Source organism: Gigantopelta aegis, chromosome 3, assembly GCF_016097555.1.
Source record: "Gigantopelta aegis isolate Gae_Host chromosome 3, Gae_host_genome, whole genome shotgun sequence".
Classification (NCBI taxonomy): domain Eukaryota; kingdom Metazoa; phylum Mollusca; class Gastropoda; order Neomphalida; family Peltospiridae; genus Gigantopelta; species Gigantopelta aegis.
In genome coordinates, this window is record NC_054701.1 from 20,843,357 (window position 1) to 20,862,335 (window position 18,979).

At 37.8% G+C, this 18,979-nt stretch overlaps 1 protein-coding gene across 1 annotated transcript in view; it reads right to left on the bottom strand.

The window, feature by feature from the left end:
* Nucleotides 1-16,228, bottom strand: part of LOC121367681 (protein rogdi-like) — a 28,320-nt gene extending 12,092 nt beyond the window's left edge. Inside the window, exons 1-3 of the mRNA XM_041491997.1 lie at nt 16,185-16,228; nt 6,860-6,931; nt 1,344-1,374 (exon numbers count right to left, since the gene is read on the bottom strand). Coding sequence (XP_041347931.1) covers nt 1,344-1,374; nt 6,860-6,931; nt 16,185-16,217 — 136 coding nt within the window. The 5' untranslated portion in view covers nt 16,218-16,228. The remainder of the gene's footprint in view (nt 1-1,343; nt 1,375-6,859; nt 6,932-16,184) is intronic.
* Between the last annotated feature and the right edge of the window lie 2,751 nt (nt 16,229-18,979).

Sequence of the window (18,979 nt, forward strand, 5' to 3'; positions counted from 1 at the left end):
TATGCAATTGATGGAACGCTGAGCATAGGAACATGACAAATTTTGGATGAACTCGTACTAGCATGCGAGATTTTGTATTACACATATTATAAATTGTTATTGCATGGTCAGAAAAATGTCTTTATTACTACAGTAAGATTAATTACCTTTATTAAGAATGATGTGGCCAGGATGAAGTGTAACCACTAGAGCAGGTCAAAACTGTACTGTGTGTTCAAATGTGGGTAAGGCCGAACATAAAATATTGTTTATTTCTAGTTACATGACCGAACCTAATTTTAACCTGCCAGCCTTATGTCTATTTTTTTAATTTTAAAACAATTTCCAAGAAAATTAAGAATAGAAAAAACCCCCAATAATTTTTGTGTTGTAGTAGTGATCGATTTACATTATAAAACCATTTAAAAAAACCCACAACAACTTATAATAGAAAACAAGCAACATTACAAGTTTTTTAGTAGGCCTACCAGGTAAATGACTGAGAAAGCAAATGTGTCTTGGTGGTTAACTTTAATGTTATGTACTGTGACTAATATTCACAGAGATAAAAAGAACACCAATCCATCACCTCTCTTGTTATGTCTGTGTTTGTAATTTTGATACAAGAAAGAGAGATAACTTATATGTATTTTCTGGTGAATTTTATTATTGTCATGTATTACCCGGTACATATAGCAAAGTGTTTTATTTTTGATCAACCATAATTTCAAAACTAATTAGAATTTGGCCCTAAAATTTTGCATGTGTCCATTATTTATATGGAAGTATAAATGGGTGAAATTTAACAAAATTTGGAGATGGTGACCCGGGAACCTCTGGTTGAGTTGGCACGGAATGACCCAGCAAAGACAAAACTGTACATATACTTGAACTATGGTGAAAAAAGAATGCATGCTTTACTTCATATACATCTACTAACAAATACAAATGTTGTAATATAAAAAAACAAAATTACAAACTATGTGTACCGGTAGTTATTATTTTGTAAACACTACCAATGACTACACAGTTAAATGAAAGAACTTTAAAATTTACCTGTGACGTCAATGTATTGTCTCAACGCTCCATTATTTTTCAGTAATGGAGTGATGATTCCATAACTCTCCAATACTAAGAGTAATATAGATAAAACATAGATATATATATATATAGACATAAAGTCAGTATTTATTGGTGTATTTTAAGTAGGGGAATATCCTCATAACACTTCATTCTTGAAAAATAATGGGACTCCATTATTTTTCAGGAATGGAGAGTTACTTGGACATTCCCCTATACGTAAATGGTTATATAATGAAGGAAAATTATTGTAAACATGAATAAACAAAAGAACTGTAACTCACTGGTTCTTATAGGGAATCTCTTACTGCACTCCTACAAAAGTGAGAAAATTACAAATATTAGATGTACATTACGGTATATACACTCCAAGCAAAATTACACATATTAGATGTACATTACAGTATATACACTCCAAGCAAAATTACACATAGTAGATGTACATTACGGTATATACACTCCAAGCAAAATTACACATATTATATGTACATTACGGTATATACACTCCAAGCATAATTACACATATTAGATGTACATTATATGCACTACAAGCAAAATTACACATATTAGATGTAAATTACGGTATATACACTCCAAGCAAAATTACACATATTAGATGTACATCACGGTATATACACTCCAAGCAAAATTACACATATTAGATGTACATTATATGCACTACAAGCAAAATTACACATATTAGATGTACATTATATGCACTATGAACAAAATTACACATGTTGAATGTACATTATATGCACTACAAGGAAAACTAAATATATCAGCCAACAACTGAATTTAAATTGTTTATAATCAGTTACACAAACTTATGTAAAAACTTAGGGCTGAATTTACAAATCCTGTTTTTCTTAAAGGCAGGTACTGTTTAATCATAGTAAATGCATGTAGTTACGCACGTGTAAGGCAGGTACTGTTTAATCATAGTAAATGCATGTAGTTACGCACGTGTAAGGCAGGTACTGTTTAATCATAGTAAATGCATGTAGTTACGCACGTGTAAGGCAGGTACTGTTTAATCATAGTAAATGCATGTAGTTACGCACGTGTAAGGCAGGTACTGTTTAATCATAGTAAATGCATGTAGTTACGCACGTGTAAGGCAGGTACTGTTTAATCATAGTAAATGCATGTAGTTACGCACGTGTAAGGCAGGTACTGTTTAATCATAGTAAATGCATGTAGTTACGCACGTGTAAGGCAGGTACTGTTTAATCATAGTAAATGCATGTAGTTACGCACGTGTAAGGCAGGTACTGTTTAATCATAGTAAATGCATGTAGTTACGCACGTGTAAGGCAGGTACTGTTTAATCATAGTAAATGCATGTAGTTACGCACGTGTAAGGCAGGTACTGTTTAATCATAGTAAATGCATGTAGTTACGCACGTGTAAGGCAGGTACTGTTTAATCATAGTAAATGCATGTAGTTACCCACGTGTAAGGCAGGTACTGTTTAATCATAGTAAATGCATGTAGTTACCCACGTGTAAGGCAGGTACTGTTTAATCATAGTAAATGCATGTAGTTACGCACGTGTAAGGCAGGTACTGTTTAATCATAGTAAATGCATGTTGTTACGCACGTGTAAGGCAGGTACTGTTTAATCATAGTAAATGCATGTAGTTACGCACGTGTAAGGCAGGTACTGTTTAATCATAGTAAATGTATGTAGTTACGCACGTGTAAGGCAGGTACTGTTTAATCATAGTAAATGCATGTAGTTACGCACGTGTAAGGCAGGTACTGTTTAATCATAGTAAATGCATGTAGTTACGCACGTGTAAGGCAGGTACTGTTTAATCATAGTAAATGCATGTAGTTACGCACGTGTAAGGCAGGTACTGTTCAATCATAGTAAATGCATGTAGTTACGCACGTGTAAGGCAGGTACTGTTCAATCATAGTAAATGCATGTAGTTACGCACGTGTAAGGCAGGTACTGTTCAATCATAGTAAATGCATGTAGTTACGCACGTGTAAGGCAGGTACTGTTCAATCATAGTAAATGCATGTAGTTACGCACGTGTAAGGCAGGTACTGTTCAATCATAGTAAATGCATGTAGTTACGCACGTGTAAGGCAGGTACTGTTTAATCATAGTAAATGCATGTAGTTACGCACGTGTAAGGCAGGTACTGTTTAATCATAGTAAATGCATGTAGTTACGCACGTGTAAGGCAGGTACTGTTTAATCATAGTAAATGCATGTAGTTACGCACGTGTAAGGCAGGTACTGTTTAATCATAGTAAATGCATGTAGTTATGCACGTGTAAGGCAGGTACTGTTTAATCATAGTAAATGTATGTAGTTACGCACATGTAAGTCAAAAACAGGCTTTGTAAATTTGGCCCTTAAAGTTTAACAAGTCAATGTGTTGTTTTGATATGAGCAACTGTCATGTGTGAAATATCTACAGGTAATATTGGAATATCAGAGAGAAAATTCACTGCTGCCACATAAAGACAGACTGCACTAATTAAATCAAAATAACATTAGGAATCTTTTATTTCAATAGTCCCACCAATAACGGATGTGTGTGCAGGGGGTGGGTTTCAGGGATTGAAACCTCTCAATGCTCAAGCAAATTTTCTTTTTTTTGAATACAATTTCCAGGTAAGCATGTCTCGACCCCCCTATGAACTTTGCTCACTACAGTCTAGAATTCCTGCACATGAATGCCTGCATAAAGATAGCACATCTACTTTGGTAGTCAAGTGATGAGAAACTTGCTGGAATGGGAAGTAACCCAGTGGTTCACCTAAGGGGATCTTCCAGACCCCCCCCCCCCCCCCCCACACACACACAACCCTTTGGATCCACCACTACTTGATCTCTTCAAAACAGAGTTAAACACAAGTTGTATTCATGATTAGACCAAAGACTGGAAAACAAGATTTTTAAAAAGCAAGACCTAAACTAACAGAATTATGCACGACTTTGTGGACTGAAAATTCCACTGTCAAGATAAAAATATGTAATGCACACTCTTATTTCATAATTATGTTTTTTTTTTTTTTATAAGAAACTGATGTTAGAACACCCTTAATCTGGTATCTCTATCTGTGTCTGTCTGTCTGTCTCTCTCCACACCCCACCCTCTGGTTCTGTAGCCACTGTAATAGCAGCAAACATTTAAAGTTTTTTCCCCTCTCAGTAAATCCATTTTGGCTTAGCATATAATGAAAATAAAAACAGTTTTTGAAAAAACCCAAGAATGTTCTAGTTTAATATACAACTTGTAAAAGCAATGAACAAGATATAAATATTTAACAACAGTACTCATCCATACAGGGAACATTTTCGTTTCAAAATCTTGATTAGCAATATTTCTAGTTAATTGAAAATTGATTAGCAACTACTGTTTAATGTTTTAAAATGGTATAGCGATCTCTGAAACTTGTGTTGTGAATGGCGATGCAATACCAACAAAATGTTCCCAGCCATAGTGAAGAATGTCACCGAAGGCAGTTTGAAATTTTTTAGTTCTCAATTGTTTTTTATCCTCCAAAATGAATCTCCAAATAGTAGGCAGATTAACAGAAGAATGATCAGAAAGTGTTCAGTATGATAAACCAATACAAAAAAATACAATTTCAAACTCAATGACCAGATGACATTCTTCGCTATAAATGAGTAGTTATGTTTTATATACATATTAACCGAAATATTGTCAGGTAATAAAATTAGTACCCATAACATATATCATTCTGGCTTTACAATAATAATAAACAAATAAAGACTTGCATGTACATATTTTACTACACGTTAGCAGTCGACAGCTTGTAATGCTACATGTATATATGTATGTGTCTTTGCCAGCTGTCAACCATTATTTGTTCTGATACACTGTGTTATTGGCAGATTATAATCTATTTCATTTAAATAATAGTAATCACTGGATGTCAATGCAAAATTTATTAACAGTATACAGGGTTCAAGCTAGGCTAGAAAAGCAGGGAGAAGTGACTTCTCCCTCTAGACATAATATATTATTAGGGAAAAGTGAGGAAGTTTAGGGAGAAGTGTGGAACTTTTAGGGAGAAGTGAGGTTTGGAGAAGGAGAAATGAGACATCTGATTTAAAATGCCCCCAAAACCATTTGATAATTTCTGTAAATGGAAGGCGACTTAGAACTTCGCCATGGATGAAAAGTTCGGCGAAGTTTAGTACGAAAGGGCGAGTATAGTGGCTGCATGATCTAAGAATTTGGAATGGCACAAAATTAAGTAAATTCTACAGTCAAACTTTAATAGAATGGAAAGCATCATAAGTGCATGCACAAATAATTTTAAGAAGAGCCAGATACTTTTGAACCCGAAAAGAGGTCATTCAACAAATATGTAACATACTAATGTCATTAGCTTTAGTCGAAAAATATATCAAAATCTCTGTAATTAAACACCCCCCCAAAAAAAACTTGTTCAAAAGGGTTTTGGGTTAGACCCCTGCCCTGGATCCTCTGTGGGTCTGTGCTTGTAGAAGCCTATTAAATTTTATATATAGATCTGCAAATTCCTTAACAGAAAACACACACTAAAGATTAGATGTTTCACAATATACCCATCAAATATTACTTTGTACAGTTCTCAATACAAACATCACATACATTAGACTGTACATCTCAAAATTGTTAATTGCAGTGGATTTGGTGATCTGTTTACGTCTTCTACAGACAAAACCTAACATCAAATGTCAATTTCACTTGCAAGCCATATTGATCATCCATACCGATCGCTACAAAGTCTGAATGAAAACTGCATACATGTATGGTTCAGCATATGTACAGAAAATACACTACAAACCCACCACAGTCTCACTTGCTGACAACTGACTTAATCAAACCGCACCACAGATGTATAAACAAATTCACAAACAGCTGGATAAATTTAAATTTAAAGTTTGTTTTATTAAATGACACCACTAGAGCACATTGATTTATTAATCATTGGCTATAAGATGTCAAAACATTTGGTAATTATGACTCGTAGTCATCAGAGGAAACCTGCTACATTTTTTTATTAGCAGCAAGGGATCTTTTATATGTACTTTCCCACAGACTGGAAAGTACATATGTTGACCAGTTGTCGTGCACTGGTTGGAACGAGAAAAAAAACAATGAGTTGAATGGATCCACCGATGTGGTTCGGTCCTGCGACGCAAGCACCTCAAGCGAGTACTCAACAAACTGAGCTAAATCCCACCCCCAGCTGGATAAAAGAAAGTTTGTTTTGTTTAACAACACCACTAGAGCACATTGATTTATGAATCATTGGCTATTGGTTGTCAAACATATGGTAATTTTGAGTCATAGAGATGAAACCTGCTACATTTTTCCATTAGTAGCAAGGGATCTTTTATATGCACCATCCCACAGACAGGATAGCACATACAACAGCCTTTGATGTATTAGTTGTGGTGCACTGACTAGAGCAAGAAACAGCCCAATAGGCCTACTGATGGGGATCAATCCTAGACCGACAGCGCATCAAGCGAGCATTTTCCCACTGGGCTGCGTCTCCCCCCCCCCCCCCCCCCCCCCCCCCCCCTGAATAAATGCAAGGGTCAAAATACTGCCATCCCAACTGGTTTTTGCTGCTTGACATCACTACAGGTCGGGAGATATTTTTGCTTGCCGTCCCCCATCGGACTGACAATTACTGATATTCTGCGTTTATACTTTATGATCATGTTTGGTCTGGTAGAATTTGTAGTAGGAATGTCACCTAATTTCGACTCCTGAAATGTAATCTTATTTTAAGGAATGTGACTGAAACTCACCTGTAGTGTGTAGTGTACGTCATGTATCACCTTGTGTACCTCCTCCCTCAGCACCCACTGTAACTCTTTGTGCTGCAAGAGGACATAAACATGAACATTTTAACTCCAATTAACACATTATTAAGCCAATAACATACTAATTAAAAGAGGGGGGGGGGTGGGGTGTAGCCCAATGGTAAAGTGCTCGGCTGATGTGCAGTCATTCTGGGATTGATCCCTATTGTGGGTCCATTGGGCTATTTTTCATTCGAGCCATCACACCACGACTGGTATATCAAATAACGTGGTATGTCTGTGGGATGATGTATATAAAAGATCCCTTGCTACTAATTAAAAAAATTAGCTGTTTTCCATTCTAAGACTATATGTCAAAATTACCACATTTGACATCCAATAGTCGATGATTAATAAATCAAAGTGCTCTAGTGGTTTTATTAAACAAAAGAAACTTTTACTTTTACTAATTAAAGAAATATTTGGCATTAATACATACATGTCTAAAATGGACACAGGGAAATTTTTGTTCAGTATTGAGCGTGATTTGCTATTCAAGTTTCAGAGATTGAGTTGCCGTACACAATTCTGCACGTTAAATTACACAAGTTTCAGAGATTGAGTTGCCGTACACAATTCTGCACGTTAAATTACACAAGTTTCAGAGATTGAGTTGCCGTACACAATTCTGCACGTTAAATTACACAAGTTTCAGAGATTGAGTTACCGTACACAATTCTGCACGTTAAATTACACAAGTTTCAGAGATTGAGTTACCGTACACAATTCTGCACGTTAAATTACACAAGTTTCAGAGATTGAGTTACCGTTCACAATTCTGCACGTTAAATTACACAAGTTTCAGAGATTGAGTTACCGTACACAATTCTGCACGTTAAATTACACAAGTTTCAGAGATTGAGTTACTGTACACAATTCTGCACGTTAAATTACACAAGTTTCAGAGATTGAGTTACCGTACACAATTCTGCACGTTAAATTACACAAGTTTGCTAACAGAGTTTCAGTCAAATAACAACTGATGCTGATAGAAATGTTGAAACAAAATATCCCTTACCAGGTTTGATAGGATCATTAGGGTCACAGCTAACATTGTCTCTCAGGGAGACAGAAAGGCAATGTGTGAAGGTGTTCATAATGTTAATGATTTAGAGCCATCTTATATTGGTTATATGGCATCCATATAATTAAAGATCACACAGATAATGAGAGAAGGAACCCACTACCTCCTTTCCACAGGCTACCTTTTTCGATTAGTTGTTTACAAGCAATCTTTTATATTTCCATCATCCCACAGATAGGTGAGTACATACCATGACCTTTATTACACCAGTTATTGTGGAGCACTAGCCAGAACAAGAAACAGCCCAAAGGGTCCACTGACAGGGATCAATCTTGTAAGTACATCAATTGCACATAAGACAAGCACTTTAGCAATGCAGGGACTTATTCAGGATTTTTGCCAGCTAGGGTCCCATGACTGATGGGATTGTAAAATTAGTGAGAGTAAATCATACTTGGGATTTGTTTTTTAGGCCTGTGAATGCAGTACACCACTGTTGAATTAATTTATTGAAATAGACATAATTATATATATATATATATGTATGTATGTATGTACGTATCTCTACTATGCATGTATGTACATGTATGTATGTATTGATGTATGTATGTATGTATGTATCTCTACTATGTATGTATCTATGTATGTATATATATATATATATATATATATATATATATGGAATTTTAGCATAAAAATGTATGTATGTATGTATGTACATATGTATGTATGTATGTATCTCTACTATGTATGTATGTATGTATATATATATATAAAAAAGTTATTTTTGTATTCCTTTCTTTTTCCCCCGCTTCCCCTCCCCCCCGTTAATGATGACATCAAACGGGACCGATTGACAATTTTATTTTTCCCCACCCCTGATATATATATATATATATACCCCGGTATATATATATATATATATATATGGAATTTTAGCATAAAAATGTATATATGTATGTATGTATATGTATGTGTATGTGTATGTGTATGTGTATGTGTATGTGTATGTGTATGTGTATCTATATGTATATATATATATATATATATATATATATATATATATATATATATATATATACACACACACACACAGTAGAATCTCATTGACTCGAACGCCCAACGGTCGAACCTATACTGGTATTCTCGAACCAAGAACAATGTCCCGATTTTTTTCTCTATTGAAACCCTTTTATTTTGGTGCTGATTGGTCGAATACCCCTGGGGTCGAACAGAAGCTTTCTTTCGAACCAGTTTATTGGTCCGAACTGTAAAATTAGCTCGAATGACTAAGTCTATCTGAAGAAATACATTTTTTAAAATTTATGTACTAATTTTTCATCGACCCTTTCACGTCAGTCACAAAGTAAGTTATTATAAATTCGGAAGTGGAACAAATTAATCCTTGATCATATGCCGGCTTATCATGTTGTTTATTTAGCACCTATCGGTAATTGTCTTTCTAATACAGACAATTGTACTACGATAATCGTTAGCTGAATGAACCTTGCATGTAACACCAATCAGTTGGTGAGCCTAGGCAGGCCTTGCTGGTTTACTTTAATCATTTTAATCGCTACTCTACGCATGAGTGTCGGTATATTTTGTTTTTAACTTGAAATACATGAGAGATCAATGTAATGTAGTGATTGCAACAATAACAGGTAAAGGGCCTCCGCCTGTGCTTCATGCACTTTCATTTTTTCTCAACATTGTCAATATGTCGCAAAAGATTCTACAACAGCATAATAAAGAACGATTTCTTAAATTAATAAATATTTATAAATACAGACTACGAGTGTGTTTATTATTTGTTTATTTAACGGTGATAAATAGTAGTTACAAATATATATAGCTCATCCGAGATTTGACAGCGACTTCGTTACTCAGGATTCAATCGGACCATCTCGTCCAAGCCAGTTTTACGGAAATATGCGAGGTGTTCCGATTGGTTTTTGTGTCACAGAAGCACCCGACAACGGCCAAATGCATGGTTCGAACTACCCGATGGGTCGAACAGACTTTGATGCACCGACAGTGTTCGAGCCAATGAGATTCTACTGTATATATATATATATATATATATATATATATATATATATATATATATATATATATATATTGTCACGGGGTTCTACTGGCAACTGCTCCCACCACTTAGTTTCCTGGTAACCGAATCAGAAACCTGCAATGGATTAACAGTATTTCTCCAAATATCCCAACCTATACAAATAGATCTCCCTGTATCCTATCGGGTAGGTTTCTACCCAAGTGGCTGGCTCTAGGGGTATTCAGGGAACAAGATCGTATATATATTTATATTTACTATTAACCAATGTTAAATTCACTAGAAAGACAACAACACAAGTTTAGTTTCAAATATGTATTATATAATACCAGGTAAGTGTTACAGCACTTACATGGCCTGTTAAAACCGGTGTCACGCCACCTCTAGGCTGAGCACCACACGTAAACTTAATCACTTAGCAATTAGGGATATAGCTACCACTCACAGATAAACCATAAACCAACCTTAGAATAATTAATTATTATCCTCAGTCTTCTCTACATCCAATATTCAGAGGACCTATAATTTACCAGGTCATGATATTAGGATTACCAGTTATAGATATTATAACCTCGCTATATATATTTTGTGCAAGCGACATCTACAGTTTACTTTAGTCGGTCTGACTTAGATTACCAGCTGTCCTTCCCCCCACTAAGCAAAACAAGAATACACATAGTTATAATACTTGAATGCCACAACAAAATACCTTTCAGTTACTACAGAGCAGTAAAATATAGTTACCTATGTCCACTGGACTAATAAAGTTCGCCCAGCAGACAGCGTTTCCACCGCCTCTCTATACGTGCTTGCCACCCCCAAGTTCCTATACAGAACAAACTCTCAGCTTATATGCCCTAGTTGGATTCTTGGCAGCTGGGTCCCACCTTTGGCAATCCTGCCATTTATGGACGAGTGGCGAAGTAATGGCCACACTAATTCTCTAAAACTACCAACAATACAGATACCATCTAACTAATACAGGGAACCTTCTTGGGTTAATTACTCCATGTACTGGCTTTCGAACATTAAAGTGCTACTCCAGTTGTTTCAGGCCCCGGTCAAAAGTTAATGTGCAGACGGCTGTCTCCGTCACACGACCCCACCTCAAAAAGGATATTTCCCCTACTCTAAGAGTATGGAAATATTCATATATAATATTTATTATTCAACATATGGTGCGTTACCCGACGCGTACGGGCAAACATGATATAACATACATAATACATATAGTGACTACCAGTAATCACACTCAGTCTGTAAGTCACTGGTATGCAATAACTACAAAGATACACAAAGTCAACACCAACACACATGATTCAACATCTGGAAAGTGCATCGGCAATCACATTCGAGGCTCCACTGATATGTTGTATAGTAAGGGAAAACCTTGGAGTAGGAGACTCCATCAAAGTACCCTCTGATTATTGGCCCTCATCCGATGTATGAATGTCAATGGGTTATGATCTGTAACGACTACAACTGGCTGTGCTGTAGACTTCACATAGATTTGGAAATGTTTTAACGCCAGTATCATGGCCAGTGTTTCTTTCTCGATGGTTGAGTAGTTCAGCTGATGGCGATCAAACTTCTTGGAGAAGAAACTGACGGGATGGTCTAGACTGTCATCATCTTCTTGGAACAACACCCCGCCGGCTCCCAGGTCGCTTGCATCAACAGCAAGTTTGAATGGATGAGAAAAGTCTGGTGCCGCCATTACTGGTGTAGACGACAGCATTCCTTTAAGACGTTGAAAGGCCTTGGGGCAGTTATCACCCCAGGTGAATGATACTTCCTTCTTTAATAAGTTGGTGATTGGGCTGGCGATGATACTAAAATTGGCTACATATCTGCGATAGTATCCGCACATCCCTAGGAATCGGCGCACTTCCTTACGGGTGGTTGGTGTAGGATACTCCAAAATAGATTTCACTTTGGTGGTTAAAGGTGCCACACAACCATGGCCCATGGCATGTCCAAGAAATGTAACTGATGTGCGACTGAAATCACACTTGGCAAAATTTATTGTCAGCTTGGCCTGGTTCAGTCTTTCAAATATTATGGTTAGGGTGTCCACCCATGTGTCTGTCGCAAGAACCACGTCGTCGAGATACAGACTGACATTTGGCAAGGGCGTAATAATCGCCAGAACCTATTTGGCTTTTTCCGTTAATGGAATGGCGTAATAGCCTTTTAATAGGTCCATCTTGGTGATGAACTTGGCATGTCCGACACGGTCGATACAGTCGTCCAGTCTTGGTAATGGATATGCGTCAGCTTTGATCAGCTGATTCACGCGCCGCAGGTCCGCACACACTCGAAAACTGTTATCTTCCTTGGGTATGAGGATAACAAGTGATGCCCACTGACTACTGGAATGAATGAATGAATGAATGTTTAACGACACCCCAGCACGAAAAATACATCGGCTATTGGGTGTCAAACTATGGTAATGCAAATAAATAAAGTGATGATCAACATCAATATAAAAATTCAAGGTTTAAACAAAAACAGTGTAAAGAACTGTGCAAAAATACAAATACAAATATCACAGAATTTTACGGACACCGAATTTTACTCCAAACTTCAATTTGTGCTGTATTGGCCATTCTCAAAGAGAATGTTACACCCCTGCACCACGGTGAGGTTACAGCACGCGCAGGGGCACTGACTACTGGAATGTTCAATGATGTTGTTTTTCAACATGTAATCAATTTCTGATTTTAAAACTGCACGCTTGTCTGGATTGAGTCAATAAGCGTGCTAACAAATGGGTGGCGTCATTGGATCCAGGCTGACATCATGTATTACAGCATTGGTCACTGTAGGCAGGTCTTAACAGATTGACAGGTTCGTCTTTATTAAGGACGTGAGTTCCCCTTGCTGCAACCTGTCCAGGTGGCGTTGATAGTGGCTCAAGTTAGCGAGTATTTCGCTGTTTCGTAACTTGAGATTGACTGTCGTATCTTCGTCACAGGGTATCGAGTGGCTCTCGACATGAACAGGTAACGCTGGCATTATTGGCAGTCTGCTTACGTAACCTTTCAGTAAATTGATGTGGCAATACCTAGTTTTCCTATCTCTGTCTGGAGTATTTATTACATACCCAGTGTCACTAACCCGTTTATGCACAATGTATGGACCGAAGTACCTGTTCTGCAAAGACCCCCGTTTAATGGGAAGATACAGCAGCACCTTATCCCCAGGATTAAACTGACGACTTTTAGCCTTTTTGTCAAACTGTAGTTTAATTTTACTTTGAGAATAGTTAAGATGTTTTTTCGCTAGTTCAGTGGCCTGACACAACCTATCTCTAACCTTACCTACGTAATTCAGCAGGTTCTCTGAACTAGTCTTCTAACCAACTATCTTTGACAAGTTTTAGTGGGCCTTTGGCCGAATGGCCATATACTAACTCAAACGGTGTGAATCCCAAAGATGCTTGTTTAGCATCACGTGCTGCAAACAAAATGAATGGGATTGACTGATCCCAATCGGTACCATTATGCAAACAATGGCATCGAATCATGCTTTTTATGCTCTGGTGGAAACGTTCAATTGCCCCCTGGCTCTCCGGGTGAAAGGCAGCTGAACGAATCTGACGAATATCTAGTATGGCCAATACCTGCTGTATTAATTTGCTCATAAAGTTAGTACCACGGTCGCTTTGAATTTCAGCCGGTAAACCAGTGTACGTGAAATATTTTAGCAGTGCGCTAGCTACGACGGGTGCAGTAACTTTTCTTAGCGGTATCGCCTCTGGGAAACGCGTTGTTAGACACATAATCGTTAACAAGAATTGGTTGCCTGTCCGGGTTTTCGGTAACAGCCCAACTACATCTATTAACACCTTTGAAAAGGCCTCCCCCACTATGGGAACCTTTTGTAGCGGGTAGGGCGGAATCCCCTGGTTCAGTTTCCCTACCACCTGACACACATGACATGACATACAGTGCTTACTGACATCTGCAAACATTCCCTTCCAATAAAACTCAGATGCAAGCTTACCACAAGTTTTATTTCTTCCTAAATGACCCACAAACACATTCTCATGAGCTAACAATAACAACGCAGCACGATACCGAGTTGGCACAACTATCCTATGTTTGGTAACATACTCTTCACTATCAGATACTATTTTCTCATCACACTTATTCATTAGCACCCCGTTTTTACAATAATAACCTGACAACTGGACCTCAATCTCTTTATCTCTTAACACCTGAGTGCGAGCATCTAACAAGGTAGGGTCAGACCACTGTTCCCTAATTAATTACATCCAATATTCCGAGGACCTATAATTTACCAGGTCATGATATTAGGATTACTACCTATAGAAATAATTAATTATTATCCTCAGTCTTCTCTACATCCAATATTCAGAGGACCTATAATTTACCAGGTCATGATATTAGGATTACCAGTTACAGATATTATAACCTCGCTATATATATTTTGTGCAAGCGACATCTACAGTTTACTTTAGTCAGTCTGACTTAGATTACCAGCTGTCCTTCCCCCCCACTAAGCAAAACAAGAATACACATAGTTATAATACTTGAATGCCACAACAAAATACCTTTCAGTTACTACAGAGCAGTAAAATATAGTTACCTATGTCCACTGGACTAATAAAGTTCGCCCAGCAGACAGCGTTTCCACCGCCTCTCTATACGTGCTTGCCACCCCCAAGTTCCTATACAGAACAAACTCTTAGCTTATATCCCCTAGTTGGATTCTTGGCAGCTGGGTCCCATCTTTGGCAGTCCTGCCATTTATGGACGAATGGCGAAGTAATGGCCACACTAATTCTCTAAAACTACCAACAATACAGATACCATCTAACTAATACAGGGAACCTTCTTGGGTTAATTACTCCATGTACTGGCTTTCGAACATTTTACTGCCACTTTCTTTTGAGAATGGGCCCTTGTTTGAATCCACAGAATGCCTGGATAAAGCCCTGCACTGGCTAAATATCCCATTCTGTTCTGCCATTGTTTCAGCATCCACAGTAAAACAAGACAGATTTCATGGCTAATCTTACATGTATATTGCACCTCAAATGAGCAATCCATCACTGAGCTTTAATTGTCAATGCTAAAGTTTTGTTTTAATGACACCACTAGAGCACGGATGTCAAACTCACTATGTTTTGCCATTAATTAGCAACAAAGGATCTTTTATATGCACTTTCCCACAGTCAGCACATCACATACCACAGCCTTTGATAAACCAGTCGTGGGGCAATTGTTGGGGTAGGAGCGTGGGACGTAGCCCAGTGAGAAAACGTTCGCTTGATGTGCGGTCAGTCTAGGATTGATCCCTGTTGGTGGGCCTATTGGGCTATTGCTTGCTCTAGCCAGTGCACCATGACTGGTATATCAAGGGCCGTGGTATGTGCTATCCTGTCTGTGGGATGGTGCATAAAAAAGATCACTTGCTACTAATGGAAAAATGTAGCAGGTTTAATCTCTATGACTGTGTCGAAATGACCATATGTTTGACAGCCAATAGCCAATGATTAAAAAAGCAGTGTGCTCTAGTGGTGTCGTTAAACAAAACACACTTCTCTTTGGGGTGAGGAAAAAATAATAATTAGAGGTTCATTCCTTTGATCCAAACCCCTCCTAAAAGCATGTTCTCTTAACAACTAAACTAGAATTCTTCCCACTCAGGAACATATGTGTCAACAATATCAAAACTGGTCATGGTGAATTTCTGACGACTATTCAATTTCATGGTTTGAGACAGCCTATCAGTAACCTATAAGTAAACCTACTCCCCAAAAAATTTAGCACCCCCACCGGCACCAATTAATGTATCTAATTTTTGTTTAAATAAGCATACTTATTATTTCTCCAAGATTCCATGTTTTAAATAGGCTAGACATCCTTTAAAATTCTGCGTATACATGTCTCAAATGTCAAATTAATGTTGTCAAACATTGAAACAGAAATTGACCTAAGGGAGATAACTCCAGCTCAATAAACAACACGCAAACAGCTCAAGTGCATTAAATATCTAAAGTAGGACTTAATTACCCGTACGACAATAATAACATATCCCTTTAACTGTCGCTTTGGTGACATTGAGTGTGATTCACATATAAGTAAACAGACAACAAAATAGACTACAACTAATAATACAGTCACAAATAAAAAATAAAAAACCCTCACAAGACAATCCACTTCGCTATCCACATCCGCCATGTTATTTTTTCCCAGTGTCAAAGGTCAAAGGGCAGGGCAGAGTTGATGGTTCGTGCTTTAAATCATGAATCTGTTACTGAAAACACTAGAAAACGAAAATTTTATCAATAACATTTATTAAATAATAATCAACCCCATACATAAAAAACAACAGCAAATTATTAGGCCTAGGCTAAGGTTATACATAATACAGGGGCGTAGTGTGATCTGGACCGGGGGGGGGGGGGGGGGGTCGACCTTTTTCTATTTTGTTTTTGCACCACCAGAAACTCCATATGTAAAAACCTGTATGTTTTATTCTGAAAGCGGACCATTTACTTCCACCTCCGAATTGGCTTGAATATTCCGACGTATTTGTCCTATTAAAATTGTGATGAATTATGACCCACATTCTTGAGAACTTTCCAAACAATTGTATTGATTCAAATAACTATCCTATCTGTATTCGCTATTCGAACCACAGACACTTTCATATCAAGACACAGAGCTGTAGGCCTACGTCACACATTAGCTCGAGTACTCTGACGGTAAGAGAGCTACAACAGGGCCGTAACTAGCGGGGGAGGGAGGGGGAGGGACAGTTTCCCTCCAGACAAAAATTATAAATTCTCTTCTTAACCATTTAAGCAGTTTTAGACTATTAACTACTCAGTTGCCCCCCCCACCCCCCACCCAAAAAACCCAAACAAACAACAACAACAAAAAACCAACCTAGCTACGGCCCTGACCAACCGTCTAAATGTCCGTCTAGCTCTCTTACCGTCAGGGGGCGGGACGTAGCTCAGTGGTACAGCGCTCGGCTGATACGCGATCGATCTAGGATCGATTCCCGTCGGTGGGCCCATTGGGCTATTTCTCGTTCCTGCTAGTGCTCCACCACTGGTGTAACAAAGGCCGTGGTATGTACTATCCTGTCTGTGGGATGGTGCATATCCCTTGCTGCTAATCGAAAAGAGTAGCCCATGAAGTGGCGACAGCGGGTTTCCTCTCTCAATATCTGTGTGCGGTTCTTAACCATATGTCCGACGCCGTATAACCATAAATAAAATGTGTTGAGTGCGTCGTTAAATAAAACATTTCCTTCCTTCCTTCCTCTTACCGTCAGAATAGACCTACTCGGGCTAATCGTGCATGTGTTTAGGCTAATCTGATAAATACTAAAATAGGTAAAGTTTATAATTCTGGTAAATGTTATATATTTCCACTATAGCCGGCTACAAACGTTATTTAAAGTGTGTTTTGTTTGACGGCACCACTAAAACGTGTTGATTTATTAATCATGCATGCTAATAGCCCGAGTATTCTGACGCACATTTGGAAAGTTGTAACCGTCCAAATGTACGTCAGAGTACTCGGTCTAGCATGCTATCAAACCCGCTATTGGCTGTCAAATATTTAGTATTTCTGACATATGAACTGAGAGGAAACACATTACTTTTTTTTTTAGTAGTAGGAAGGGATCTTTTATATGCACTTTCCCATAGACAGGACATCATGCAAATACCACAGTCTTTGATATACCAGTCGTAGTGACCTGGTTGGGACGGGGGGACAATAACCAGAGAATGGGTCCACTGAGGTGTTTCGATCCTTCCTCAGGCGAGCGCTGTAGCGACTGAGCTAGAACACGTCCTGTCTTTCCCCTAGATGTAGTCTAATACACCCGGTAGTGAAATGACAGAGTAGACAGCTTATTAAAATAAAATAGATCGAGAAGAGCTGACAGAATGTTCGAAATATAAAGCTGGCAAAATTTTCAAATATTCTTTTTTCAAAAGTCTGCGCACACGAGATAAATGAACTTGCACATTCAAGTACTGGCCATGCACCCCTCCCCAACCCAATCACAACACTGTTTCTCCACACCACCTTTTATATTTTCCTGTCGTCCCATAACACGACTCGTAGGTAATGTCATTGCCTCCTCCCCCTATGTGGGTACCGCCAATATAAAATCCTGTTTACGTCAATGGACTCATTTAAAATGGATGAAATTATAGGAAACTGCGTGAAAGCAGATTTTCCACATTTAAGGTAGTAGTAACTGAGAATCGCACATCACAACAGTAATATTAATACAGTAAAGTACACTTATAACGAACATACTTAGAACGAACTGATCGTAAAGTCCCGTTTTATCTCCCTAGCTACATTAATAACCAACTTGTAAACGCAAATGTGTACAACGAACTACTGCTATAAGGAATCAACTATCATAGTCCCTTCTGGTTCGTTATAAGAGTACTTTACTGTATATCGTTTATTTAAAATGTGTAAGGAGCGTAAAGCAAAGATTATAACTGTTCAGTCGTCTGACTGGCTATACATAGTTATATATACCGACTCGTCTGGCTCTTATGCAAATTACTGTTTATAAATAATAATAATAAATTTTATTTCATATCCACAGAACATATTTTAATTATACACCACTTACACAACTGATTACATAGTATACGGTAGCCTGTGCCAGTGATTTACACTGAGTTAGTTATGACCTGTACATAGCTAATTCTGATTATTTAAAGCTTGGAGATTCCACGCTCAATCAATATTTCCCTGTACTAAAATAAGTGGCTAGCCTATGAGGTCGTCCATATAGTACGTACGCAAAAAACTAAATATTTTGTACCCACGCATGGCATACGCAGTGGGCCAAATTGTGAACATGTTTTTGTTTAATTGTTTGTGTTTAATTATTGTTTAATTATTATTATTAATGAAGTTTGACATCTGTTGCCGTAGTACATGTTTTCACTTTT